At 30.9% G+C, this 19,307-nt stretch overlaps 6 protein-coding genes across 11 annotated transcripts; 4 read left to right on the top strand and 2 right to left on the bottom strand.

Moving 5' to 3' along the window:
* Positions 1-808: 808 nt before the first annotated feature.
* On the top strand, positions 809-5,826 carry LOC115238625 (4-coumarate--CoA ligase 1). Of its 2 annotated transcripts, XR_003884520.1 has the most exons (6): positions 809-1,191; positions 1,377-2,173; positions 3,034-3,209; positions 3,584-3,991; positions 4,206-4,435; positions 4,560-5,826. XR_003884520.1 is itself a non-coding variant. In XM_029812617.1 (5 exons), the coding sequence occupies exons 1-5, from the start codon at positions 1,075-1,077 to the stop codon at positions 4,325-4,327; spliced, it is 1,620 nt and encodes a 539-aa protein (XP_029668477.1). In that variant the 5' UTR covers positions 809-1,074; the 3' UTR covers positions 4,328-5,826. The 2 variants fall into 2 exon arrangements, 1 of the variants encoding a protein (XP_029668477.1); XM_029812617.1 differs by having other exon boundaries at positions 4,206-5,826.
* Positions 4,787-9,264, bottom strand: LOC115238639 (TATA-box-binding protein). Of its 2 annotated transcripts, none has more exons than XM_029812641.1 (6): positions 8,957-9,264; positions 8,351-8,809; positions 7,770-7,900; positions 7,436-7,679; positions 7,071-7,269; positions 4,787-6,686 (listed from the first exon to the last, which is right to left on the bottom strand). In XM_029812641.1, the coding sequence occupies exons 2-6, from the start codon at positions 8,615-8,617 to the stop codon at positions 6,610-6,612; spliced, it is 918 nt and encodes a 305-aa protein (XP_029668501.1). In that variant the 5' UTR covers positions 8,618-8,809; positions 8,957-9,264; the 3' UTR covers positions 4,787-6,609. The 2 variants fall into 2 exon arrangements, with proteins under 2 accessions (XP_029668501.1, XP_029668492.1); XM_029812632.1 differs by having other exon boundaries at positions 8,351-8,763; positions 8,957-9,263.
* A 387-nt stretch (positions 9,265-9,651) lies between these two features.
* Positions 9,652-14,410, top strand: LOC115238518 (ubiquitin carboxyl-terminal hydrolase CYLD). Its single transcript, XM_029812439.1, has 11 exons — positions 9,652-10,413; positions 10,890-11,037; positions 11,117-11,347; positions 11,885-12,060; positions 12,137-12,250; positions 12,364-12,587; positions 12,752-12,924; positions 13,010-13,306; positions 13,388-13,503; positions 13,592-13,808; positions 13,997-14,410. Exons 1-11 carry the CDS (start codon positions 9,937-9,939, stop codon positions 14,185-14,187), a joined length of 2,364 nt encoding a protein of 787 aa, XP_029668299.1. The 5' UTR covers positions 9,652-9,936; the 3' UTR covers positions 14,188-14,410.
* Positions 14,411-14,433: 23 nt separating this feature from the next.
* LOC115238542 (distal membrane-arm assembly complex protein 2) lies at positions 14,434-15,610 on the top strand. The gene has a single exon (XM_029812472.1). It carries the CDS (start codon positions 14,581-14,583, stop codon positions 15,364-15,366), a length of 786 nt encoding a protein of 261 aa, XP_029668332.1. The 5' UTR covers positions 14,434-14,580; the 3' UTR covers positions 15,367-15,610.
* On the bottom strand, positions 15,608-16,710 carry LOC115238584 (U11/U12 small nuclear ribonucleoprotein 25 kDa protein). Of its 4 annotated transcripts, XM_029812552.1 has the most exons (4): positions 16,647-16,710; positions 16,352-16,564; positions 15,954-16,271; positions 15,608-15,862 (listed from the first exon to the last, which is right to left on the bottom strand). In XM_029812552.1, the coding sequence occupies exons 3-4, from the start codon at positions 16,242-16,244 to the stop codon at positions 15,611-15,613; spliced, it is 543 nt and encodes a 180-aa protein (XP_029668412.1). In that variant the 5' UTR covers positions 16,245-16,271; positions 16,352-16,564; positions 16,647-16,710; the 3' UTR covers positions 15,608-15,610. The 4 variants fall into 4 exon arrangements, with proteins under 4 accessions (XP_029668412.1, XP_029668425.1, XP_029668434.1 ...); XM_029812565.1 differs by having other exon boundaries at positions 15,954-16,564; XM_029812574.1 differs by lacking the exon at positions 16,352-16,564 and having other exon boundaries at positions 16,647-16,703.
* Positions 16,711-17,624: 914 nt separating this feature from the next.
* Positions 17,625-19,013, top strand: LOC115238575 (ribosomal RNA small subunit methyltransferase NEP1-like). The gene is made up of 4 exons (XM_029812541.1): positions 17,625-17,853; positions 18,066-18,309; positions 18,390-18,598; positions 18,708-19,013. The coding sequence occupies exons 1-4, from the start codon at positions 17,791-17,793 to the stop codon at positions 18,819-18,821; spliced, it is 630 nt and encodes a 209-aa protein (XP_029668401.1). The 5' UTR covers positions 17,625-17,790; the 3' UTR covers positions 18,822-19,013.
* The last annotated feature ends 294 nt before the right edge of the window (positions 19,014-19,307 follow it).

Here is a 19,307-nt window from a genome sequence, read left to right as displayed (position 1 = left end):
TATCAAACGGCGGAATTTCCCTCTTCTTTTTTTGGAAGCGTTTAATTCATCGTGTTTTTTTTTTTTTTGCTGAACTAGAACCGAATAAATGAGATAGATATATATTTAAAAGTTCGAAAAAAAGAAAGGACAAACGAGAAATGCACAAAGTCAACTAAAAAAAACATGTAAGAACAAACCTAGTGTTATTATTCGGGCCGGGTCTTTTCGCGCATGTGCGGTGAAGTGACAGTTAAAACCATAGACATAGTATATCTAGAGTATATCTAGTGTTGAGGAGTGGGGGCCGACGGCCGATGCCCACGTAGAAAAGGACATATTCTGTTTCGTGCCCCTTGCGTTCTCTCTCGCTCGCACGTAGCATGACGAAAGAGAGCGCTATGCTCTGTGCGAGCGAGAAAGAACGCAAGGGGCACGAAACAGAGTATGTCCTTTTCTACGTGTATCTTTACCCCCACTCCTTAAATAAAGGCAAACGCTCGGTCTAGATATACTATGTCTATGGTCTAGATATACTATGTCTCTGGTTAAAACAGTGATGTGTAGATAAAAGGTGTTATGAGCGCCAAAGTCTTGGCGGATCTGGTGATAATAAAGACAGATTATATATATAGAATGAATAAAGAGTAAATTTATATTTATTAATAATGGATTTCAAAATGAAAATAGCAAGTAAACAACAAAATTTCTAGAACATTTTTTACACTTATTAGAGATTTTTGGGCGGGCGATTAATGGCATTCCTTTTTACTTAACTAAGCACTTTATTGATACCGTTTGTTTCGCGCATACGCATGCGCGCAAAACTCATCTCGATAACATACCGGCGCGAGATATTTTTTCTCACTGATTGAAAAATACATACCACAAATATACACTGATATGCATTAATAATCATCATAATAATGACTGCGCAAAAGATTCTTATCTGTCCTTATTGCGACTGTTTATTGCATTAAGTAAACATTTACACAGTATTGTATTTTGTGCGAGATACACGGTTCTGTATTCTCTTTAATGTTCTCAAATACTCTTTAATATCAGACGTGAGAAAGAAAGCTCTTCGTATTTAACATGTCAAAACAAGCACATATTCTGCATGGGAAAGGAGAATTGATGACAGAACTTGATTTCTCGGTGGGGCAATTATTATTAAGACAACTCACAATACATGATACTCGTGTGGCACAAGTAAGTTATGTATATATTTGCATTAATTTTATATACGTATATTTTTTTTTCTTTTTCTTTTATATATACATATATATAAAATAACTTATATTTATATATTATATTTATGAATCATATTATTATAGATCCAATAATCTTATTGCATATAATTTTTCTCACTACATCAATGGTAAATTGTTTTGCAGATAGATGCCCACACAGGCAAGGAACAAACATTTAAACATATTTTAGATAATAGCCGAAAATTGGCAATCTACCTTCGAAAAGAAGGACTGAAAGTGAATGATACCGTAGCTGTATGTAGTGAAAACAATCTGGAATTCTGTATTCCAGTGTGTGCTATATTTTATCTGGGTGCTGTTGTCTGTCCATTAAACCCATTATATTCCAAAGGAGAATTAAAACATGCACTTAGCATTACGAAACCAAAGTATATTTTTATTTCTGTGATAGCACTTAATAACATGAAAAGTATATTTAAAGAGTTACATTGGTCGCCAAGAGTGTTACTGTTAAACGATTATGATAATACTGACATACCATGGATGAGCATGTATAAAGCAGTATCAAGTGTCTCTGATGAAAATAAAGATAAGTTCCAAGCTGTTCCTGTTGATGTAAATAATCATGTAACAGCAATTTTATGCTCGAGTGGAACTACAGGATTGCCAAAAGGTGTTATGTGGACAGATAAAAATATTACTACAATCATACGCATGTATATTAGCAACCCATTTCTTGCAAATGCTATCTCTTTGGCATTGCTCCCATTTTTCCACGCATATTCGTTCGCCTTGTTGGTGATAAGATTGATAGGTGGAAACAGTGGTATAGTGTTTTCACGCTTTGAAGAAAAATTATTTCTACAATCAATAGAAAAATATAAAATTGAATATTTAACGATAGTACCACCAATTATGGTATTCCTAGCTAAACATCCACTTGTGGACAAATATGATCTATCTTCCATTAAAAAAATATGGTAAATATGTTGAAATTTTGAAAGCAGATTGTCATTAAAATAATACAAAGAAATAAAGACTTGAAAAATAAATAAGATAAAAGATGAAAAATGCAATACAATTAATGTCCGAAGAATGCTATGCAAATGAAAAACTTTCATCTTTTCTTTCAAATTTTTCAACTGAGATTCTGGTTTTTAAACAATAAGTTTGAAAGAAGGTTCTAAAAATTTGAATAAAGAAAAAATTATATAAATATTTTTTAATAATTGTGAAATTAATAATCCAGTTCTCTACTAAATAAGTAAATTGAAAGCTCGTACAAATGAAGACAAGAATAAAAATTTTGCCTTAATAGTTTAATTCTGGCTTTTTTGTAGATACAAAAATAATGCAAGTTTATATAAATGGAAAACCTTTAAACTTTATTTATTTTTGCTGTTTTCAACTGAGATTCTGGTTTTTAAACAATAAGTTTGAAAGAAGGTTCTAAAAATTTGAATAAAGAAAAAATTATATAAATATTTTTTAATAATTGTGAAATTAATAATCCAGTTCTCTATACTAAATAAGTAAATTAAAAGCTCGTACAAATGAAGACAAGAATAAAAATGTTGCCTTAATAGTTTAATTCTGGCTTTTTTGTAGGTACAAAAATAATGCAAGTTTATATAAATGGAAAACCTTTAAACTTTATTTATTTTTGCTCATAGCAGTTTTCTTTTGAAAATTTTGTATCTTATGGAATGAGAAATTTTATGGAACTGTCATTAAAACAATCAGAGCTATGTTAGAAATGTATATCCTATGTCCGATGCTTAAATATTTCATTCAAAATTTTCTATAAATTACACAGTTGTTAAAGTACTTATTTAATTAGGTGTGGAGCTGCTCCATTGTCACAGGAAACTCAGAGAGCTGTCGCCAAGCGATTAAATATATCCGAAATTACACAGGGCTATGGTTTAACGGAAACTACTTTAGCTGTGCTACGATTTCCAGATAATACAGCAGTAAAATTTGGTAGTGTCGGCATGTTAGTTGCAGGTGTATCAGGTAATAATATTCCTCGATTATAGAAATATATAATGTCTTACTACTTGAAATGTAATCAATTAATATTTATTAATTATTGCTTCCTCATAGAGGAAGCTTTGTTTTTTATACATTGTTTTTGAGTGTTTTAATTCTTTACAGTTAAGCACATTTTATTTTTACTCACTATTGAGTCATGATTGTTCACATTCCACTATTGTATTATGAAATAGTATCACATAATGTTCACTTTTTTTCAAATATTGGTATTCGTTTATATTTTCCACTTGTTTTTTTTTCACAACTTTTGATGTTTATAACTGATAAATATTAAATAATGTATCTTTTTCATCAATATGAAATACACTAGTGATGTATTTATAATATTCTTTCAGCAAAGATAATACCACTTGGAGAATATGAGACGGATGAAACTTTGGGACCGAATTGTGAAGGAGAGTTATGTTTCAAGGGAGACCTAATAATGAAAGGCTACTATAATGACGAAAAATCCACTAGAGCGACGATTGATAAGGATGGTTGGTTACATACAGGAGATGTGGGATACTATGACGAAGAAGGGTATTTTTATATCGTCGATCGTATAAAAGAACTTATTAAATATAAAGGCTATCAGGTCCCACCAGCTGAGCTCGAAGCGATTTTGTTGACTTATCCTGGCATAAAAGACGCGGCCGTAATTGGCATTCCGAATGAAGAAGCTGGAGAACTACCAATGGCATTTGTTGTCAAACAAGAGAATTCCAATGTACGTGAGGAAGATATAATCCAATATGTGAATGGTAAGAATATCCAGGATAGCTTTGTTTCTACATCTGATAACCTATCGTATCTAATAATGGAACAAATATGATATGTAGCCTATTTATTAATTCTAAAAAAAAAGTTTATTGAACTTTTATTAACTCGCGAAGAATCATTAATATCGCGATATAATGGAAATTTCGCGCGTGTAGATTTTATATACATTTATGTATATATATATCTTTTTTTCAGAACGTGTATCCAATCCTAAGCGACTTAGGGGCGGCATAAAATTTGTGGATAGTATTCCAAAAACTCCATCTGGTAAAATATTACGTCGAGTATTGCGCCATACGTTAAAATCAAAATTATAAACTTGTTAAACGTCAATCTTTCATACTTATTATGATTTTGATTATTTTTATGAAGATTATAATAATAATATATAACTTCCTTCTCTATAATGAGTAACTAAATATGGTGTAAGTATATGATAATGAGATTTACTTATTTATTACCAAGCGTTTAAATCATAATGCAAAACTGAGTCTGTATAAAATATCCAGCAAAATTTAGAGATTATTATTTACATCGACTTTTTTACAGGTTTATTTTCTGCATGTACACGATTTAAAATGCTCTTAAAGTTGTCTAACAAAATTTGCTTTTTTTCTGTACATGCTCGTGAGAAACCAATACTCTTCAATTTTTAATATTATATAAATTTTATACAAGCCATGTGTGTGCTTTGAACTTTTGCAAAATATCTGCGTATTTTGTAGACGTACTATTATTATATTTTATATTTACCAAAAAATAAATAATTATTTTTATTTTACATAACTTTATTACAATTAAATAGAAATGTATATCTGTGCAGCAAATAATGTGTGTTTTGATACAATAGTATGAGTTATTGCATACAAATTAGCTAGTATGATATATTGGAAAACTAGTTATAATTCTTTTCTCTTATACTATATATACATTGCGCATCTCTATTTAAAAGGGACTTACAAAAATATTAGAGCTCCAGCAGATTGAATATAATGCACAAATATCTGCCTAATATTATTTTTTTCAAGCTTGTTACTATATAATTCTATAATAAAAAAAAAATTAACAGTTTTTGTTTTAAGAACTTCTACAATAACAATGCAACAAATACAATTTAGACGTAGAGTAAGAGAATGGTTTTGATCAGAAAAAAGTGGAAAGATAAGACATAACAATAATGTCATCCAAAATAAAAAAATATTTGTATATTGAATTAATTTTAATAAGTGGCAATGTGTGAAATAATAAATAGAAAATTTAAATGTTGACCTCTTATTAAGTTTTGATGTCTCTATTGGTAATTTTATTTAAAAATATAAAATTAAAAAAAGAGAAGAGATTCATACAGCGATGATAAATCATTTTATATGTATGACATGTATTTTTCATATTTTTCCTTATTAATTAAAGCAACATCCTTTATCATGTAATTAAGAGATAATAATATCTGTTAAGAATCGAAATTGATAAAGCATGTATTCTTGATACACAACGTTTCATCTGAATAATGACAAGAAAAATATTATAATATTACAACCAAGGTAAATTCGATCTTATAATCGGGGAATATTGTACGATCTTAATCGAGGCACTGTATGTATATTACTCTAGAAGAGACTATTTTATATATAAATACAAAATTATGCACTCTCTATTATGTATATCATATATACAGAGAAAAGAAAAGTACATATAAACGGGAAGTTTAGAAGTTTCAGAAAAATCGGAACTGAATCTATTACAAAATTTACATGCTCCCATCTGATGTATTTTTAGAATGTCTATGAAAATCAACTGAATAAAGTAAGTTATTTCGATATGAAAAATGTAAGCAGAATTATTGTAACATTATACAAGTTACTCTTTCTTTCACACTGTTCATTTTTCAGATATTGAAAAACTAAAGGTTTAAAAAAAATAATAAATATTTTATAAACTATATTGTGTGTATAATTTATGTGTTAAATTATTATAATTATATATTTTAAAGCATTGGACATTGTTTAATCGCGGTTTCTTTAGCTGTCAATCTAGAAATAAAGATATTACTATCTAATTTTCAGTATGCGTTTGGGGAGTTTTTGCACTATGGTTCAAAATTATAAAAAAATTACGATTTTTTGTCATATTGCAGAAACCATCCTTTCTTTTTGAATATCGACATTTACAAAAAATATCGGTATTTATAATTATGCACTTTTAACATTATATTTTTTTAGCTAAAATTCAAATAGAAAATTTATTAAAATTCAAAAAATTTTACACAAACTAAAAAATATTTTGGGTTTTTTTTTTAAGCTTCATTTGTAGAAATTCTTTATCTTTAATTGTCAATTACTCGAAAACATAAAAATAAAAAGAATTTCATTAATAAGTTTCATAAAGAGATCAACTTTATAAAAAGTCGGCAATAAAAACGATTTTGGAACATTCTATATATTGAATTAATGTGAAATAGAAAAAGTTAACAAAAACTGTAATTTAACAATAATATTAATTTGTCCCCTCTGTGTGATTTTATTTTTAAAAAAATAAGAACTCTGTAACGTATTAGAAATAAAATCAGTCATGCAAATAAATCAGCATTATATGAACTTTATCACTGTTTCTTAAAACTCTTGAGAATTGGATAAATGTTGTCAAAGGCTTCATAAATTTCCTTGCGAACCTTTGCACCTGTGGCAGAACATATAAACATATGTATAAGTATTCAAATACAAATATGTTTAGATAGTGTATTTTATGGAGATTTGTCGGTTACAAAGATATTCCAGAAGTTTAAAAACGTCCAGCATAAACTTTTTTTCTCATATAAACATTGCAATTATAACAGTTAAAATTTTGGAAATATCGATATTTAATATTTGTATTTTAAAAATAACAATATTATAATTCAATTTTTCGATATAAATCTGGTCAATATGTTAAAAATTTGAAAATTGTAAAAAAATTATAACTCTGATATATTATCTAAACAGTATATCTTATGACACACTTTTTTGTGAATCTTATTTAAAAAATTATAATAAAATCTTAGGATATATGAATATATGTGCTCACCTGTTAATACCACTTTCCCTGAAACGAATATAAGCAATACAATTCGAGGCTTGACCATCCTGTATATCAGTCCTGGAAATAGCTCTGGTTCGTAAGACGAGAACTGCCCATGAGAAAGCACTAAACCTTCTAATCTAATTGGAAATTTAACATCACAGCTGCCAACCATGTTCTGGATCTTAAAATCTAGGAACTTTGCCTATAAATTTGCAATTAGAACAATTTCAATAATCATATTTATAATAATAAAGATTATTATAATTATTAATTATCAATAAATTGTAATACTATATTAAAAAGAAAAAAATTGTATTAAAACACTAATCGATCTTGCATTATGTCTTTGATGAAGAGGCAATACTTACAGGAAAACCCAACTTTTGGATAATTCTCGCGTACTTTCTCGCAGCGAGACGCGAATCTCCCTCGCTTTTGGCCCCAGTGCAAACCATTTTGCCACTACTAAATATCAACGCAGTCGTCCTTGGTTCTCTTATTCGCATGATAACAGCTGCAAACCTCTTGGGATTGTATTCGGCATTTCTAGCATGAAGCGCTATTTTCTTCAAATCGAGCTTGCAATTTAAGTTGACAGTAGACACGATATTTCTACAATAAAGCAAAATACATGATATATTATGTATATATGTAAAAAAAAGAAAAAATAGAGCGTTATATCAATTTTCTTTGAAAATTTACTGTAATTGTGGTAATATTCCAGGATCTGCGGAAGCTGGTGTCATCGGTGTCATTGGCCCTGGGGTTGCAGGACCAATTGATGGCGGTGCTATCTGATTACTTTGTGGTACTATTGGAGACATCATATTTTGCTAAGAAATAAAAGAGACAGTATTAAAATAATAAAGTAGAATAAAGAATAAATTAATGAAAAATGTAAAGTATCCTTTCTAAAATATTGTACTTTTCTTTTTTTTTAACAGTTAAGTATTCTTCAAATTCTTCTTCGCTATTGCTATATGTTTTTCAATCGTAATTAATATATTTCAATATTTAAAATATAAACAAATAAATTTAAAATTAAACATTTTTGTTAAAGTAAATATAGAATCAACATAAAAACAATAGAGAAAAAACTAAATTTGCTAAAGTTTATCACTCACTACAATGCAAAAATGTAACATACAATTATCAAATTATATTTCAATTAATACTAATTTGAAACTATCAAAGTTGCAACATTAAAATAGTCTTTTGAAAATGTTTGTAATATTGTTATCTAAACTAATATTTCCATTAATAACACTTCAATATTAAATTACCGGTGTTTGTGGCTGCATAAGACTTTGCGGTGTCGCAAATGTTGGAGTTGGGGCATATGTGTGCATATTCTTTTGCGGCGTTGTTATCATTAACATGCCACTTTGCATGTTAGGACTCATCGAGTGTAATTGTTGCAGTTGCTGATACTGTTGCGATTGTTGCTGCTGTATGGCATTTGGCAAGATTTGTTGATCCTCCTCTGGTTGATGCAGAGGCGTACCAATGCTAGGTATGCTAAAACCAGGACTAGGAAGCATCTGGTCCATTCTGAATGCTTAATGAAGATATCTGTACATGCAACTAATCCTATCTATGGTGATCTTATTCAAAAGTACAAAGTCCTGGAGGTTATAATTGCATTTCTATGAAATATTTGACATTTCACTTTAATCAGCAGCAACTGTATCCCAACCTGAAACATTGTCGACTGTTAGCTTTCAAGAGCTCTTTAGCTTTTACTGAAAAAAAAAAAAACAGTTCACAATTTTTAAAAAATTGTACACTTCAAATTTTAGTATCATCTAATGTTATTTTAAATGAAAAAGATCTGGTTTTAATTATTTCATATGCATTATACTGTAAGATATTAATAGTTCAAAACTCACTTTGCTGCAACTGCTTCAAAGTTTATTTAATATATAAATCGCACGCCGATTAGTTTTCGCGCTTATCTTCGTTAACTGACGATGTTGTTTGCGATGATAACCCGTGTTATGTTAAGTATCAAGTAGTTATTGTCTTTAACGAAAAAAATATTTTTATTCTTACATATACAAACTTTGTGTTTCTTACAGTAATTTAAAAAATAGATCATTAATTTCCATTTGTTTAAAAAATATCGTTTTGTTGTGTTTGTTTACAACCATCACTACTATAACTTCGAGAGAGTAGGAGCCCTGAGAGCGGCCAATGGGTTTCTTTTTATAAGTCGTTTAAATAGCCGTTCAGTAGCGCCTTTATAATTTATTTTTCAATGCTATTAGTGAAATCACAGTTTGATATGTGTCCATTGGTCGACGGAATGGCCGCTATCTAAAAAAGGTTTCTCTTCTAGTTGTTTGAACCCAACCGTAATATCAGCATAGAGTGACAATCATAGGACCTATATGTCTATGGTGACAACGTAATGATAAAATAAATAATTTGTCGGCGAACACAATAATCCGTGAAAATATGTAATAAAAGAGAATATCTATTTTTCGAAGTTTAAAAATGCTATTAGTGAAATCACAGTTTGATATGTGTCCATTGGTCGACGGAATGGCCGCTATCTAAAAAAGGTTTCTCTTCTAGTTGTTTGAACCCAACCGTAATATCAGCATAGAGTGACAATCATAGGACCTATATGTCTATGGTGACAACGTAATAATAAAATAAATAATTTGTCGGCGAACAATAATCCGTGAAAATATGTAATAAAAGAGAATATCTATTTTTCGAAGTTTAAAGGAAGATGAAATTCTATCATCGTATCAAATATATCGAATAAGATCGTATATACGAGAAACAAGCAAACTTTGAGGTTGACAGACGAGCTAATAAATCAACATTTCTTTCGTGTAGAATGATTATTTAATATACGACCATGGAAGATCGCGACAGTAAGGAACACCGGGTCCTACAACACTACATTGCCAAGCAAGACACGGTACTGATACGGCTATTCGGTGCGTGCGTCGTTAATGTTAACGAGTTGCGTGTGGGAATGCTTGTAGAAGCACTGGAGGATTTGAAGGAGAGCGTGTTGAAGGTCCGCGTGATCGACACCATCGGCGGATCTAAGATCTGGTGCGGTACAGAATGGCGTTGCCACAAGTATGATCTAATCCCCGTGTCACAGAAGATCTGGCAGTATCTGCTCACCGTTCAATCCCCTCAGGAGAGAATTCGAATCGCGAATGACGAGGCTCTGTGCGAACGAATAAGGAATATCTCTGTCCACGACACGGTCTGTTACTGCTCCGATTCTTCTAATAGGCGAGCTAAGGAGATAGCGCTTGTCAGATACATTGGACCTGTGAAGCAACTTGGATTGGGACATTACTTTGGTCTTGAATTATTGGTGAATTAATAATGCTACTTTTAATGCCTGTTACTCTTATATCGAAGATTTTCTATTTTATACATCTAGAAGTATAATGTATTATATGTAAGATATATATGAAATTGTAATCTTTTCTCTTAGCTATAAAAACAAAACGAGCAAAGTTTTAGCAAACCAAATTTGCGAGCAAGTGATATAGCTTTGTGTTTTGATTAATTTTCAATTAATATTGCCTTAATTGGAGCTTAACTGTAAAAATACTTAATGTTGAAAATATATATGAAAATGTGCAATATATACATATACAATGTATACGTGTACATTATAATTATATTTTTTATATTAAGGAATTGACTAATATTAAAATTGTGAGAAAATCTGTGTTGATAAAGAGAAAATAGCTTCTTGAATAATATACATATATTTCACAATTAAATGTACATTATAATATGAGATATAATGATATTAAAAATACATATATATATACATTCCAGGAAAGCCAAGAAGTATTCAAAACATCTCTATTGGCCAAAGAATATTTTATTTCTACACATTCAAATGCTAGTGTAACATTTGCTACTGTAAATAATATATATCCATATAAAGCTGAATCTGACACAATTTCTGGCAACATTGAAAAAAGTATATAAATTATAATTTAATATTTGTTTATATGTAATAATCTCTCATAATTATCCAATTTGATATATTTTTATTTTAGCATTCTTAAAGAATAACACAGGAATCGACTATACTAATGATAAGAAAAAATCTGTGCTTGATAGTACACCAGCTGTTTTATTAGAAAAATTTACCCTGTTTGATGACAATAAGAACAACAATCAAGAATCTGTCAACATATTAAAAGAACATCATCAGGCCACAAAGTCAAATCTTGAAAATAATGTTAATAATTATACTAAAAGCGTCGATCATGCTCTTTTTAAATGTGGTAATTTTATCATTATAAATGTACTAAATATACTTATTCTCATGATGTTTTCCCTTAAAAACCTTAAAACAAAATTAACCGATACTGAACTTAAATTCTTCCGTGCGGTAGAGGAAGTTTAATAATAGCTGAGGTGTCTAAAAATATGCACAGACCTAGTCTGACTTCCTAGAGAGCTGCCGGCAGGTTATAAAGCACCATACAGTTATTGCATTATTGTTGAAAAATGACAACAGAATTGCAGAACATTCCTATTTTTGTATTGGAGCACAAATGGAGTAGTGATATAGAATCAAATGTATACAGTGACGTGGAAGATGCATGTAGCATAAACTTATTGGATTACAGTAAGATGTAGTTAATATCCTGCCTCTACCGCAAATATTTGTTTTTAAAAACACAATCAAGTTTATACTTTTATATGTACATAAAAAAAAGTGATCATTTATATCTGTTTAAATTCTTTATATTAAAATACATCTTTTTAAAATATTACAAGCAATTACAATAAACTATGCATATTATTAATTGTAATAGGTAATACACTAGAAAAGAACGAAATCAAGAAATTCAGGGGAGAGAATAAGAAAGATTTGATGGTGGGTTCTACTGTAAAAGTACTTCTGGATTCTGATATTCATTATGGAGTTATTCAATGGATTGGCACACCATCTGGTATAAGTCCTGGCAAATTGATGGCAGCAGTCGAATTGGTGAGTGAAATGAATTGATTAAATGGATTGTTATAAGAATATAAGAGAACAAATATGAATGATGTTTCATTCATAGGATGATGGACATCCTTTAGGTACTGATGGAACTTATAAAGATGTCAGATACTTTCACTGTAGGCCTTATAAAGCTATATTCACAGATATTGAACACTGTTCTCATTACGAAAACGTAAGTATAGATATAATAAGATATTTGCAATGTTATCTTTTCAATATCTATATGCCATTATGCGAGTAAATTTGAAAAAAATAAATGATTTATAATTTTTTGTTTGTGAACAGACGAAACTCAATGAGTCACCGGCACTTACAAATAACGATCATTTCGGTAACATGGAGAGCTCTGTAATCGCGGGAATAGTACGACCTATCTCCGTTAAGGGAGACTTGGAAAGTATATGCGGGAAATATCGTGGTATTCAGGGTCATCACAATTCGTGCTATCTAGATGCTACTCTCTTCAGTATGTTCACATTTACCAGTGTATTCGACAACCTCTTGTTTCGGTAATTAATTTTGTTTTAATTATAATTAAAATATATAATTTAAAAAAATACTATTTCTCTTTAAAAGAAAATATAGATTTTATTACATAGATATGTAATATAATAGTATAGTTTTGGCAAAAATATATAATAATTTGTGTATGTTGTGTATAATGGTTTTTCAGACCACCGAATGAAAAAGATTGTCCACAATACGAAGAAGTGCAAAGAGTCTTGAGAGAAGAGATCGTAAATCCACTTAGAAAGAACATGTTTGTCAGAGCGGATCGTGTAATGAAACTTAGAACATTGCTCGAAAAATTATCGTCGGTGTCCGGTCTTACTAGCGAAGAGAAAGGTCTTTTTGCTTTATATTTCAAAATCTTAGATATTATTTTATATCGTTAATATAATAATTTGTAATGTATTTTTAATGTATTCAGATCCAGAGGAATTCTTAACATCGCTAGTCGCCCAGATTTTAAATGCCGAACCGTTTCTCAAATTAAGCTCTGGGCAGGACGCGTATCACTATCAATTGTTTGTAGAAAAAGACGACCATCTAAATCTGCCAACTGTACAGCAATTATTGGAACAGAGCTTTCTTACCAGTAACATTAGATTGAAAGAAGTCCCTTCGTGTCTTATTATACAAATGCCACGTTTTGGGAAATCATTTAAAATGTATCAAAAGATACAACCTACATTACTACTCGATGTGACAGACATTATCGAAAACTGTTAAGTATCGTTATACGTATGCGTGTCACAATTTTTTTTTCTGAAATGCCTCATAGTAATATTTAGATATTGTTTTGCAGCACCCAGACAATGTACGGTGTGCGGCAAATTGGCAGAATTCGAGTGCAAGGAATGTTACGGACAATGTGGCGTCGGTCTCGAAAGTATAGCTTTCTGTTTACAATGTCTTGAAAAAGTTTGTAAAGTATTATTTGCGAGATTGAATGAATATATACAATGACATTAAACATTTGGAAATGAATTACTTTTTACATTCTTTCTAGGTACATCGTCATGAACGAAGAACAAATCACGAACCGAAGAAGCTGATTGTACCTATGGAGTTCGCAATTCTGCAAGAACATTGTCCCGTACCGCGTCTGTATTTGGAACTTTCCGCGGTGGTTTGCATCGAAACCTCACATTATGTCTCGTTTGTAAAATGTGGTCCCGGTTCGGAGGCGCCATGGTGTTTCTTTGATTCAATGGCCGATAGAAAAGGTAATCGACTTATATTTATATCATTTTTGATAAAATAATTTTTTTTGTACATATAACGAGAAGCTTTGATCAGATTATTAATTTATAAATGTATTATTGATTGCACACAAAGAAAAAATTTCTATAAATATTAAAATGATTATAATTAATTATATATTTTTAGTTATAAATTTGTTTTTTATTATTAGGAGAGCAAAATGGATATAATATACCAGAAATGGTGCCATGTCCAGATTTTCCCTACTGGTTGAGTGAAGAGGGAGGAAATTATTTGACCGAATTGACGGATGATCGTCATTTACCAGAACATGCAAAACGTTTACTTTGCGATGCGTATATGTGCATGTACCAATCCCCTGATGTTATGATGTACAAATAGCTTTAATCGATTTATATTTCTGTTTAAACATTTTATTACTCGAGAAAAGTGCAATGTTCCATTTATTGTTTTTTTTTTTAGCAATTTTACATAAATAATCGTAATTATTGTAGTTAATCATTATGGTAATCTGATGTCTCGAAAATTTATGTACAAAATAGATATATGTTTCTATATGCAAAAAAATATATAATTTTAGAAAACTGACAACACACACACGTACGCATTTATTCAGATTTTCCTGTGTAAGATTCTTACGCATTGTTTGACAGCTAAGTTAGGTTAGGTTAAAGTAAAGTTAGAATACCACGCATGGCGGATGGCGTGGTAGATTCATCGATTTAAAAAATTAACCTCCAAAGATAGAATTCATTCAAGTTTTCACCGATAATAATGCTAGCGAGACGATTAACATGCGTGCTGAGTAAACGACCGTGCTTTCAAGATCACTCGCTCTCTCGGGTAGCACGTGCGTATGGCTTGAATCATGAAAAAACCCAATACTCAATGAGAGAAAGGGAAAACATGTCCAAGAATGATCCGAAAAAGCCTACGAATATTATGTGGTTTCCCATGAAGGCGAGCAAGGAGACAGATTTCTCCTTCGGTAATATTTCGAAATGGTTTGCGCATCAAGTATCTGCATACAGCAAACTCAACCAGAGATTCATACCGGAGAGACATGAGGTGTTAGGCGCCGATCTGGCCACTGCTCACTTTATCATATATCGCGGTGGCCGGGTAAAATTCAAGGGTAACACTAATTGGACGGAGAAGGACGAGAAAGGCTCGTGTGATTTACCTGCCAAGTATGATTTCCACTACATCCTCGAGGCAGTGGACGCCAGTAATGTCGACCTGTATTACGAAGGTCTGAGTAATTTGTGCGGCCTCAAGAAGCTCAAATGGCTCAGTTTCAAGAACTGTAAGAACATCGATGACTGGGGCTTGGACAAGATCTCGGCGGAATTCCCGGAATTGGAATACTTGAATATCTCCAGCTGTGAGAAGATCACCGAGAGAGGATTGGAATCTTTGTATAGAATGTCTAATTTAAAGACACTGATCGTAACAAATCATTATAAATCCGTTGCATTCGAGCTAACTTGTTTCATGTTGGAGGATTGTATACCCAACTTGACTTGTGAAATTCATATACCTGAAAAACTAAACGAGTAATGCTAATGAAAAAACTAGAATGGGTAAAATATAAGAAATAATTAATATTTCTATATATTACAAAATATATCCATCTCATACTTATATATCATTATATTATATATACATTTATTCAATATTTAAATATTATTTATGCAATCTCAATTACCATAGCATTGTAAATTAAGAATGTTTGAGAGAAGTATTATTAAAAATATATAAAATATTGACAATAGATAAAATAATAATTTATGCAAAAATGCTATTAATCTTTTAGCAATTTATTCTTTTCTCTTCGTCTCTTTGCAAAATGTAATTCCGCTTTATTAGTGATATTATAAGCTTTAATATTTTCATTGTCATTAGTAAGTCTGATATCCTCAAAACAAAGATGATATTTCTTCCAAATATGTTTCCAACTTATCTTCTTCTTGACATTCTCTCTTTCCAAGGATAAATTCATATGTCGCTTTATAGCCTTTTTCAAGTCAAGCACTGTTGTATTATGTGGCGGAATCTTAAAAACAAAATAGAAAAAATGAGATCGTATTAATGAGACAATCAATTTAATAAATTGATGACAAGTATAAGATGTAAATGAACATTACCACTACTGCGAGCTTTGGCAGTTCTCCGCGATTTAAGAATAAAGTTATAGCTTGTCCTTGCACAACTGCAATTTGTGATTTAACTTCCTCCATCGTAACATCCGAAGGCAATCCGCAGAGCAATGGATCATCCTTGATCATGTTATCTATAGTCATTCTAGTCAATTTTATTAATTCTTGATGACTAAGTCGTGTAGTTTCAGACTTTACTTTGTCAGTACATGATTCTCTCTCTTCCTTGCTATCTATCAGAGCAACGTGCTCTGTCTTTGTATCTTTGACAATGTCCATATTATTAATTTTATTTCATGTGTTAACCTAGATTATACAGTAGATTATATTTCAATCCATAACGTAAGCAATGCTTGTATTAAAAAATATAATCTTTGGATTATTACGATTCTATGTGAGTATTAAACTCGAGTAGTCGCCAGTGATCCCAATCATGGGTGAATTTTCGTCAACTGAGCTCGGTGAGACCGAAGATAATTGATAACATTACCGGCCGTTTTGACAGCAATTCAAGATAATTACATGAGTTTAATTATACGAATATTTTAACTCATCTAGTTATTGTTTTATTATCAAAAATGTGTAGATCTTTTATGTAGCTGTCTCAAGAATAACGAAATAAATGTTTTATTGTTGTATCAAATCATTGTTTTATTACCGACAACGCAAAGATTTACTTACCTACAGTAGCGCGCAGCGAGTTACGCTAACATAAGATTGGTCAGTGACAGTAGCCACATGTGCACAAGATTCCGCCGCCATCTTGTATAATTTTGCTTGCTTCGTATAGGGTTGGCACCGGCGAATACTCGCCATACGGCTATAAAACTGGGTCTTTTTGAGGCATGTGTGGGAGAATGGGACCTGAGCGGAATCGAACCTAGAATCTAGAATCTCTCGATTACCAGCCTGCGACTCTACGCCCGGCGTCACGCATCGCCCCGATTCTTGTATAATTTAAATGGATATTAAAATAAAGATTCGGGCAAGAGAGAATTTTAATGAAAGATATTTCGTGTGTAATTATAATTATGGTGAATATATTTTTAGAAAATAATAAATACAAACACATAAATATAAATAAACAAATATAAGATACATAAACACATATAAGAAACAATAAATATAATAAAAACGATAGAGAATACATAACACATAATAAACAATATAGAAGATATAATAAAAATGAAATTACTTTTTATTTTTGAATTTTTTTTTGTATTGCATTCACAAAACTCAACTGCTGCAAAACTGTGCATAACCTGTGTATCATGAGACTATTTCGTTAACATTGGCCGCGTTCAGCAGAGAGAGCGCTCAGTTATCGGTTGCGTTCCGTTTCACGCATTAAGCGCATAGATCGCCTAGAAATCTATAGTTCATGTAACATATATTATAGATTTCCAGGCGATCTATGCGCTCAATGCGTGAAACGGAACGCAACCGATAACTGAGCGCTCTCTCTGCTGAACGCGGCCATTTATCGTCACGTTGCTTATCGGTTGCTATGGTGATTTTGCAAGATGGCGGAAACTTGGTGCTGCGCAGAAGGTCGAGTACTGTCGTGTTCAGACACGTTACGCGTGTGTCTTTTGGACCTTATTTTTGAATTCTATTCTCCTTCTAAAGAGGAATTCTTTCTGTAGCATCCTATCAGTAACTCTCATCTAAATAAAATTTCTGATACTAACCCACAACTTGATCTCTACAACATTAGCGATATTTATATTCATCGACTTGGCCGTATGGGCCTGTATATCTCAGGCCCGGTGCCATTCACAAGAAGAAGAAGAAGAAGAAGATAGCACACCTTGTTACTTACACCATGAAGAATCAAGAAAAGCGTCTTGTTATTATATTGGAGAATGCCCAACTGGAATCTGTGAAAGTAAGATTATGGCTTCTTTTTTTATATATACAAATATTTACAGAATTCAAGCCCTTTTCTTATCATTATTAGTTATTTCTTTGCATTCATGAAATTAACTTTGTACTTATATACAATTATTATCAGTTTATTACATTTGTATAAATTTTTACGATACTTGTAAGCTCAGTAAATAAAAGCGAATTAATTTTATACTTTCGCATTTCTTTCAGGTTGGAAACAGTTTTGAGCTATTAAACTGTGATGATCATATAAATATTTTAAAGAAAAACAATCGTGATCCAGGCACATGCAGACCAGACATTGTTCACCAATGTTTATTAATGTTGATGGACAGTCCATTAAATAGAGCTGGACTATTGCAAGTCTATATTCATACAGAAAAAAATGTACTGATAGAAATTCATCCACAGACTAGGATACCAAGAACATTCAAGCGCTTTGCTGGATTAATGGGTAAGTGTGGACAATCAGTGTTTACCTCTTATCATATAATCAGTAAACTCATTATTAACATAGTAAATATTATATTGCAGTGCAACTATTGCATAAATTTGGTGTTAGAGCATCTGATGGATCAATGAAGCTTCTTAAAGTAATTAAGAATCCTATATCGGATCATTTGCCTGTTGGTTGCCATAAGATATTGATGTCATTTAGTGCAAACAAAGTATTAAATCCACGCGAGTTTGTACCTTCCGAAGATCCAATTGCTATTGTAGTTGGAGCTATGGCACATGGCCAAGTAAATTATTACATCATATTATATTATATTAAATGATGTTGCTCTCTCTATATACTATTATATTAAAAACTGTATTGTGGATATTTTATATATATTTGCATTTTTTTAGGTTAAAACAGATTATACAGAGGATACCATCTCTATCAGTAACTATCCTCTCTCAGGTGCTGTTACATGTAGCAAATTATGTACAGCATTTGAAGAAGTTTGGGGTATTGTTTAATAAAAAGTCTTTTTTGTAAAATGCCAAAATTTTATAGATTGGCGTTTTATAAAGGGCTAGGCTTTTTGTAAAAAAAACAACTGAATTGCAAAAAATGTGACATATATATGTCAGCTATTTAATTTGTAAGTTCCTCTGAAATCTAAACAATGCTCTATGTTAAATTAGTAAAAATAAATTTGTTTAAATATTTTATTTTTATTTTGTTTTTTTTACGACATTGTATCCAATTATGCAATTACTTAGGCTAATTTTATATAATCACATATTGATAAATAATCTTGCATTATGTCAAAGTTCTCTGATGATAATACGCGATCAAAAATAAGGGACGAAAAAAAATTTTTTTACTCGTAACGATTTATTGTACGGCTATTTCTTTAATATACAGTTGAAATCTTTTGGGAAATTTCTTTTACCTGATACTACAAAGAAAAAAACTTATCGTTATTTCTATTGGTGTAAACGCGATGACTCATCAATATT

Source organism: Formica exsecta, unplaced genomic scaffold (assembly GCF_003651465.1).
Source record: "Formica exsecta isolate Colony F162 unplaced genomic scaffold, ASM365146v1 scaffold115, whole genome shotgun sequence".
NCBI classification, from domain to species: domain Eukaryota; kingdom Metazoa; phylum Arthropoda; class Insecta; order Hymenoptera; family Formicidae; genus Formica; species Formica exsecta.
This window is presented reverse-complemented; position numbering and strand designations above follow the sequence as displayed.

Coding starts and splice junctions, on each gene's coding strand:
- LOC115238625 (XM_029812617.1), top strand. CDS start 1,075: ATGTCAAAACAAGCACATATTCTGCATGGGAAAGGAGAATTGATGACA. Junction 1,192..1,376: donor ATGATACTCGTGTGGCACAA/GTAAGTTATGTA, acceptor ATTGTTTTGCAG/ATAGATGCCCACACAGGCAA. Junction 3,210..3,583: donor GTTAGTTGCAGGTGTATCAG/GTAATAATATTC, acceptor ATATTCTTTCAG/CAAAGATAATACCACTTGGA.
- LOC115238639 (XM_029812641.1), bottom strand. CDS start 8,617: ATGGACCAGATGCTTCCTAGTCCTGGTTTTAGCATACCTAGCATTGGT. Junction 7,270..7,435: donor TCCAAAAGTTGGGTTTTCCT/GTAAGTATTGCC, acceptor GCAAATTTATAG/GCAAAGTTCCTAGATTTTAA. Junction 6,687..7,070: donor AGGGAAAGTGGTATTAACAG/GTGAGCACATAT, acceptor GTTCTGCCACAG/GTGCAAAGGTTCGCAAGGAA.
- LOC115238518 (XM_029812439.1), top strand. CDS start 9,937: ATGGAAGATCGCGACAGTAAGGAACACCGGGTCCTACAACACTACATT. Junction 11,038..11,116: donor TTCTGGCAACATTGAAAAAA/GTATATAAATTA, acceptor TTTTTATTTTAG/CATTCTTAAAGAATAACACA. Junction 11,348..11,884: donor TCATGCTCTTTTTAAATGTG/GTAATTTTATCA, acceptor TAATTGTAATAG/GTAATACACTAGAAAAGAAC.
- LOC115238542 (XM_029812472.1), top strand. CDS start 14,581: ATGCTAGCGAGACGATTAACATGCGTGCTGAGTAAACGACCGTGCTTT.
- LOC115238584 (XM_029812565.1), bottom strand. CDS start 16,244: ATGGACATTGTCAAAGATACAAAGACAGAGCACGTTGCTCTGATAGAT. Junction 15,863..15,953: donor TGCCAAAGCTCGCAGTAGTG/GTAATGTTCATT, acceptor TTTGTTTTTAAG/ATTCCGCCACATAATACAAC.
- LOC115238575 (XM_029812541.1), top strand. CDS start 17,791: ATGAAGAATCAAGAAAAGCGTCTTGTTATTATATTGGAGAATGCCCAA. Junction 18,310..18,389: donor GCGCTTTGCTGGATTAATGG/GTAAGTGTGGAC, acceptor ATTATATTGCAG/TGCAACTATTGCATAAATTT. Junction 18,599..18,707: donor GAGCTATGGCACATGGCCAA/GTAAATTATTAC, acceptor GCATTTTTTTAG/GTTAAAACAGATTATACAGA.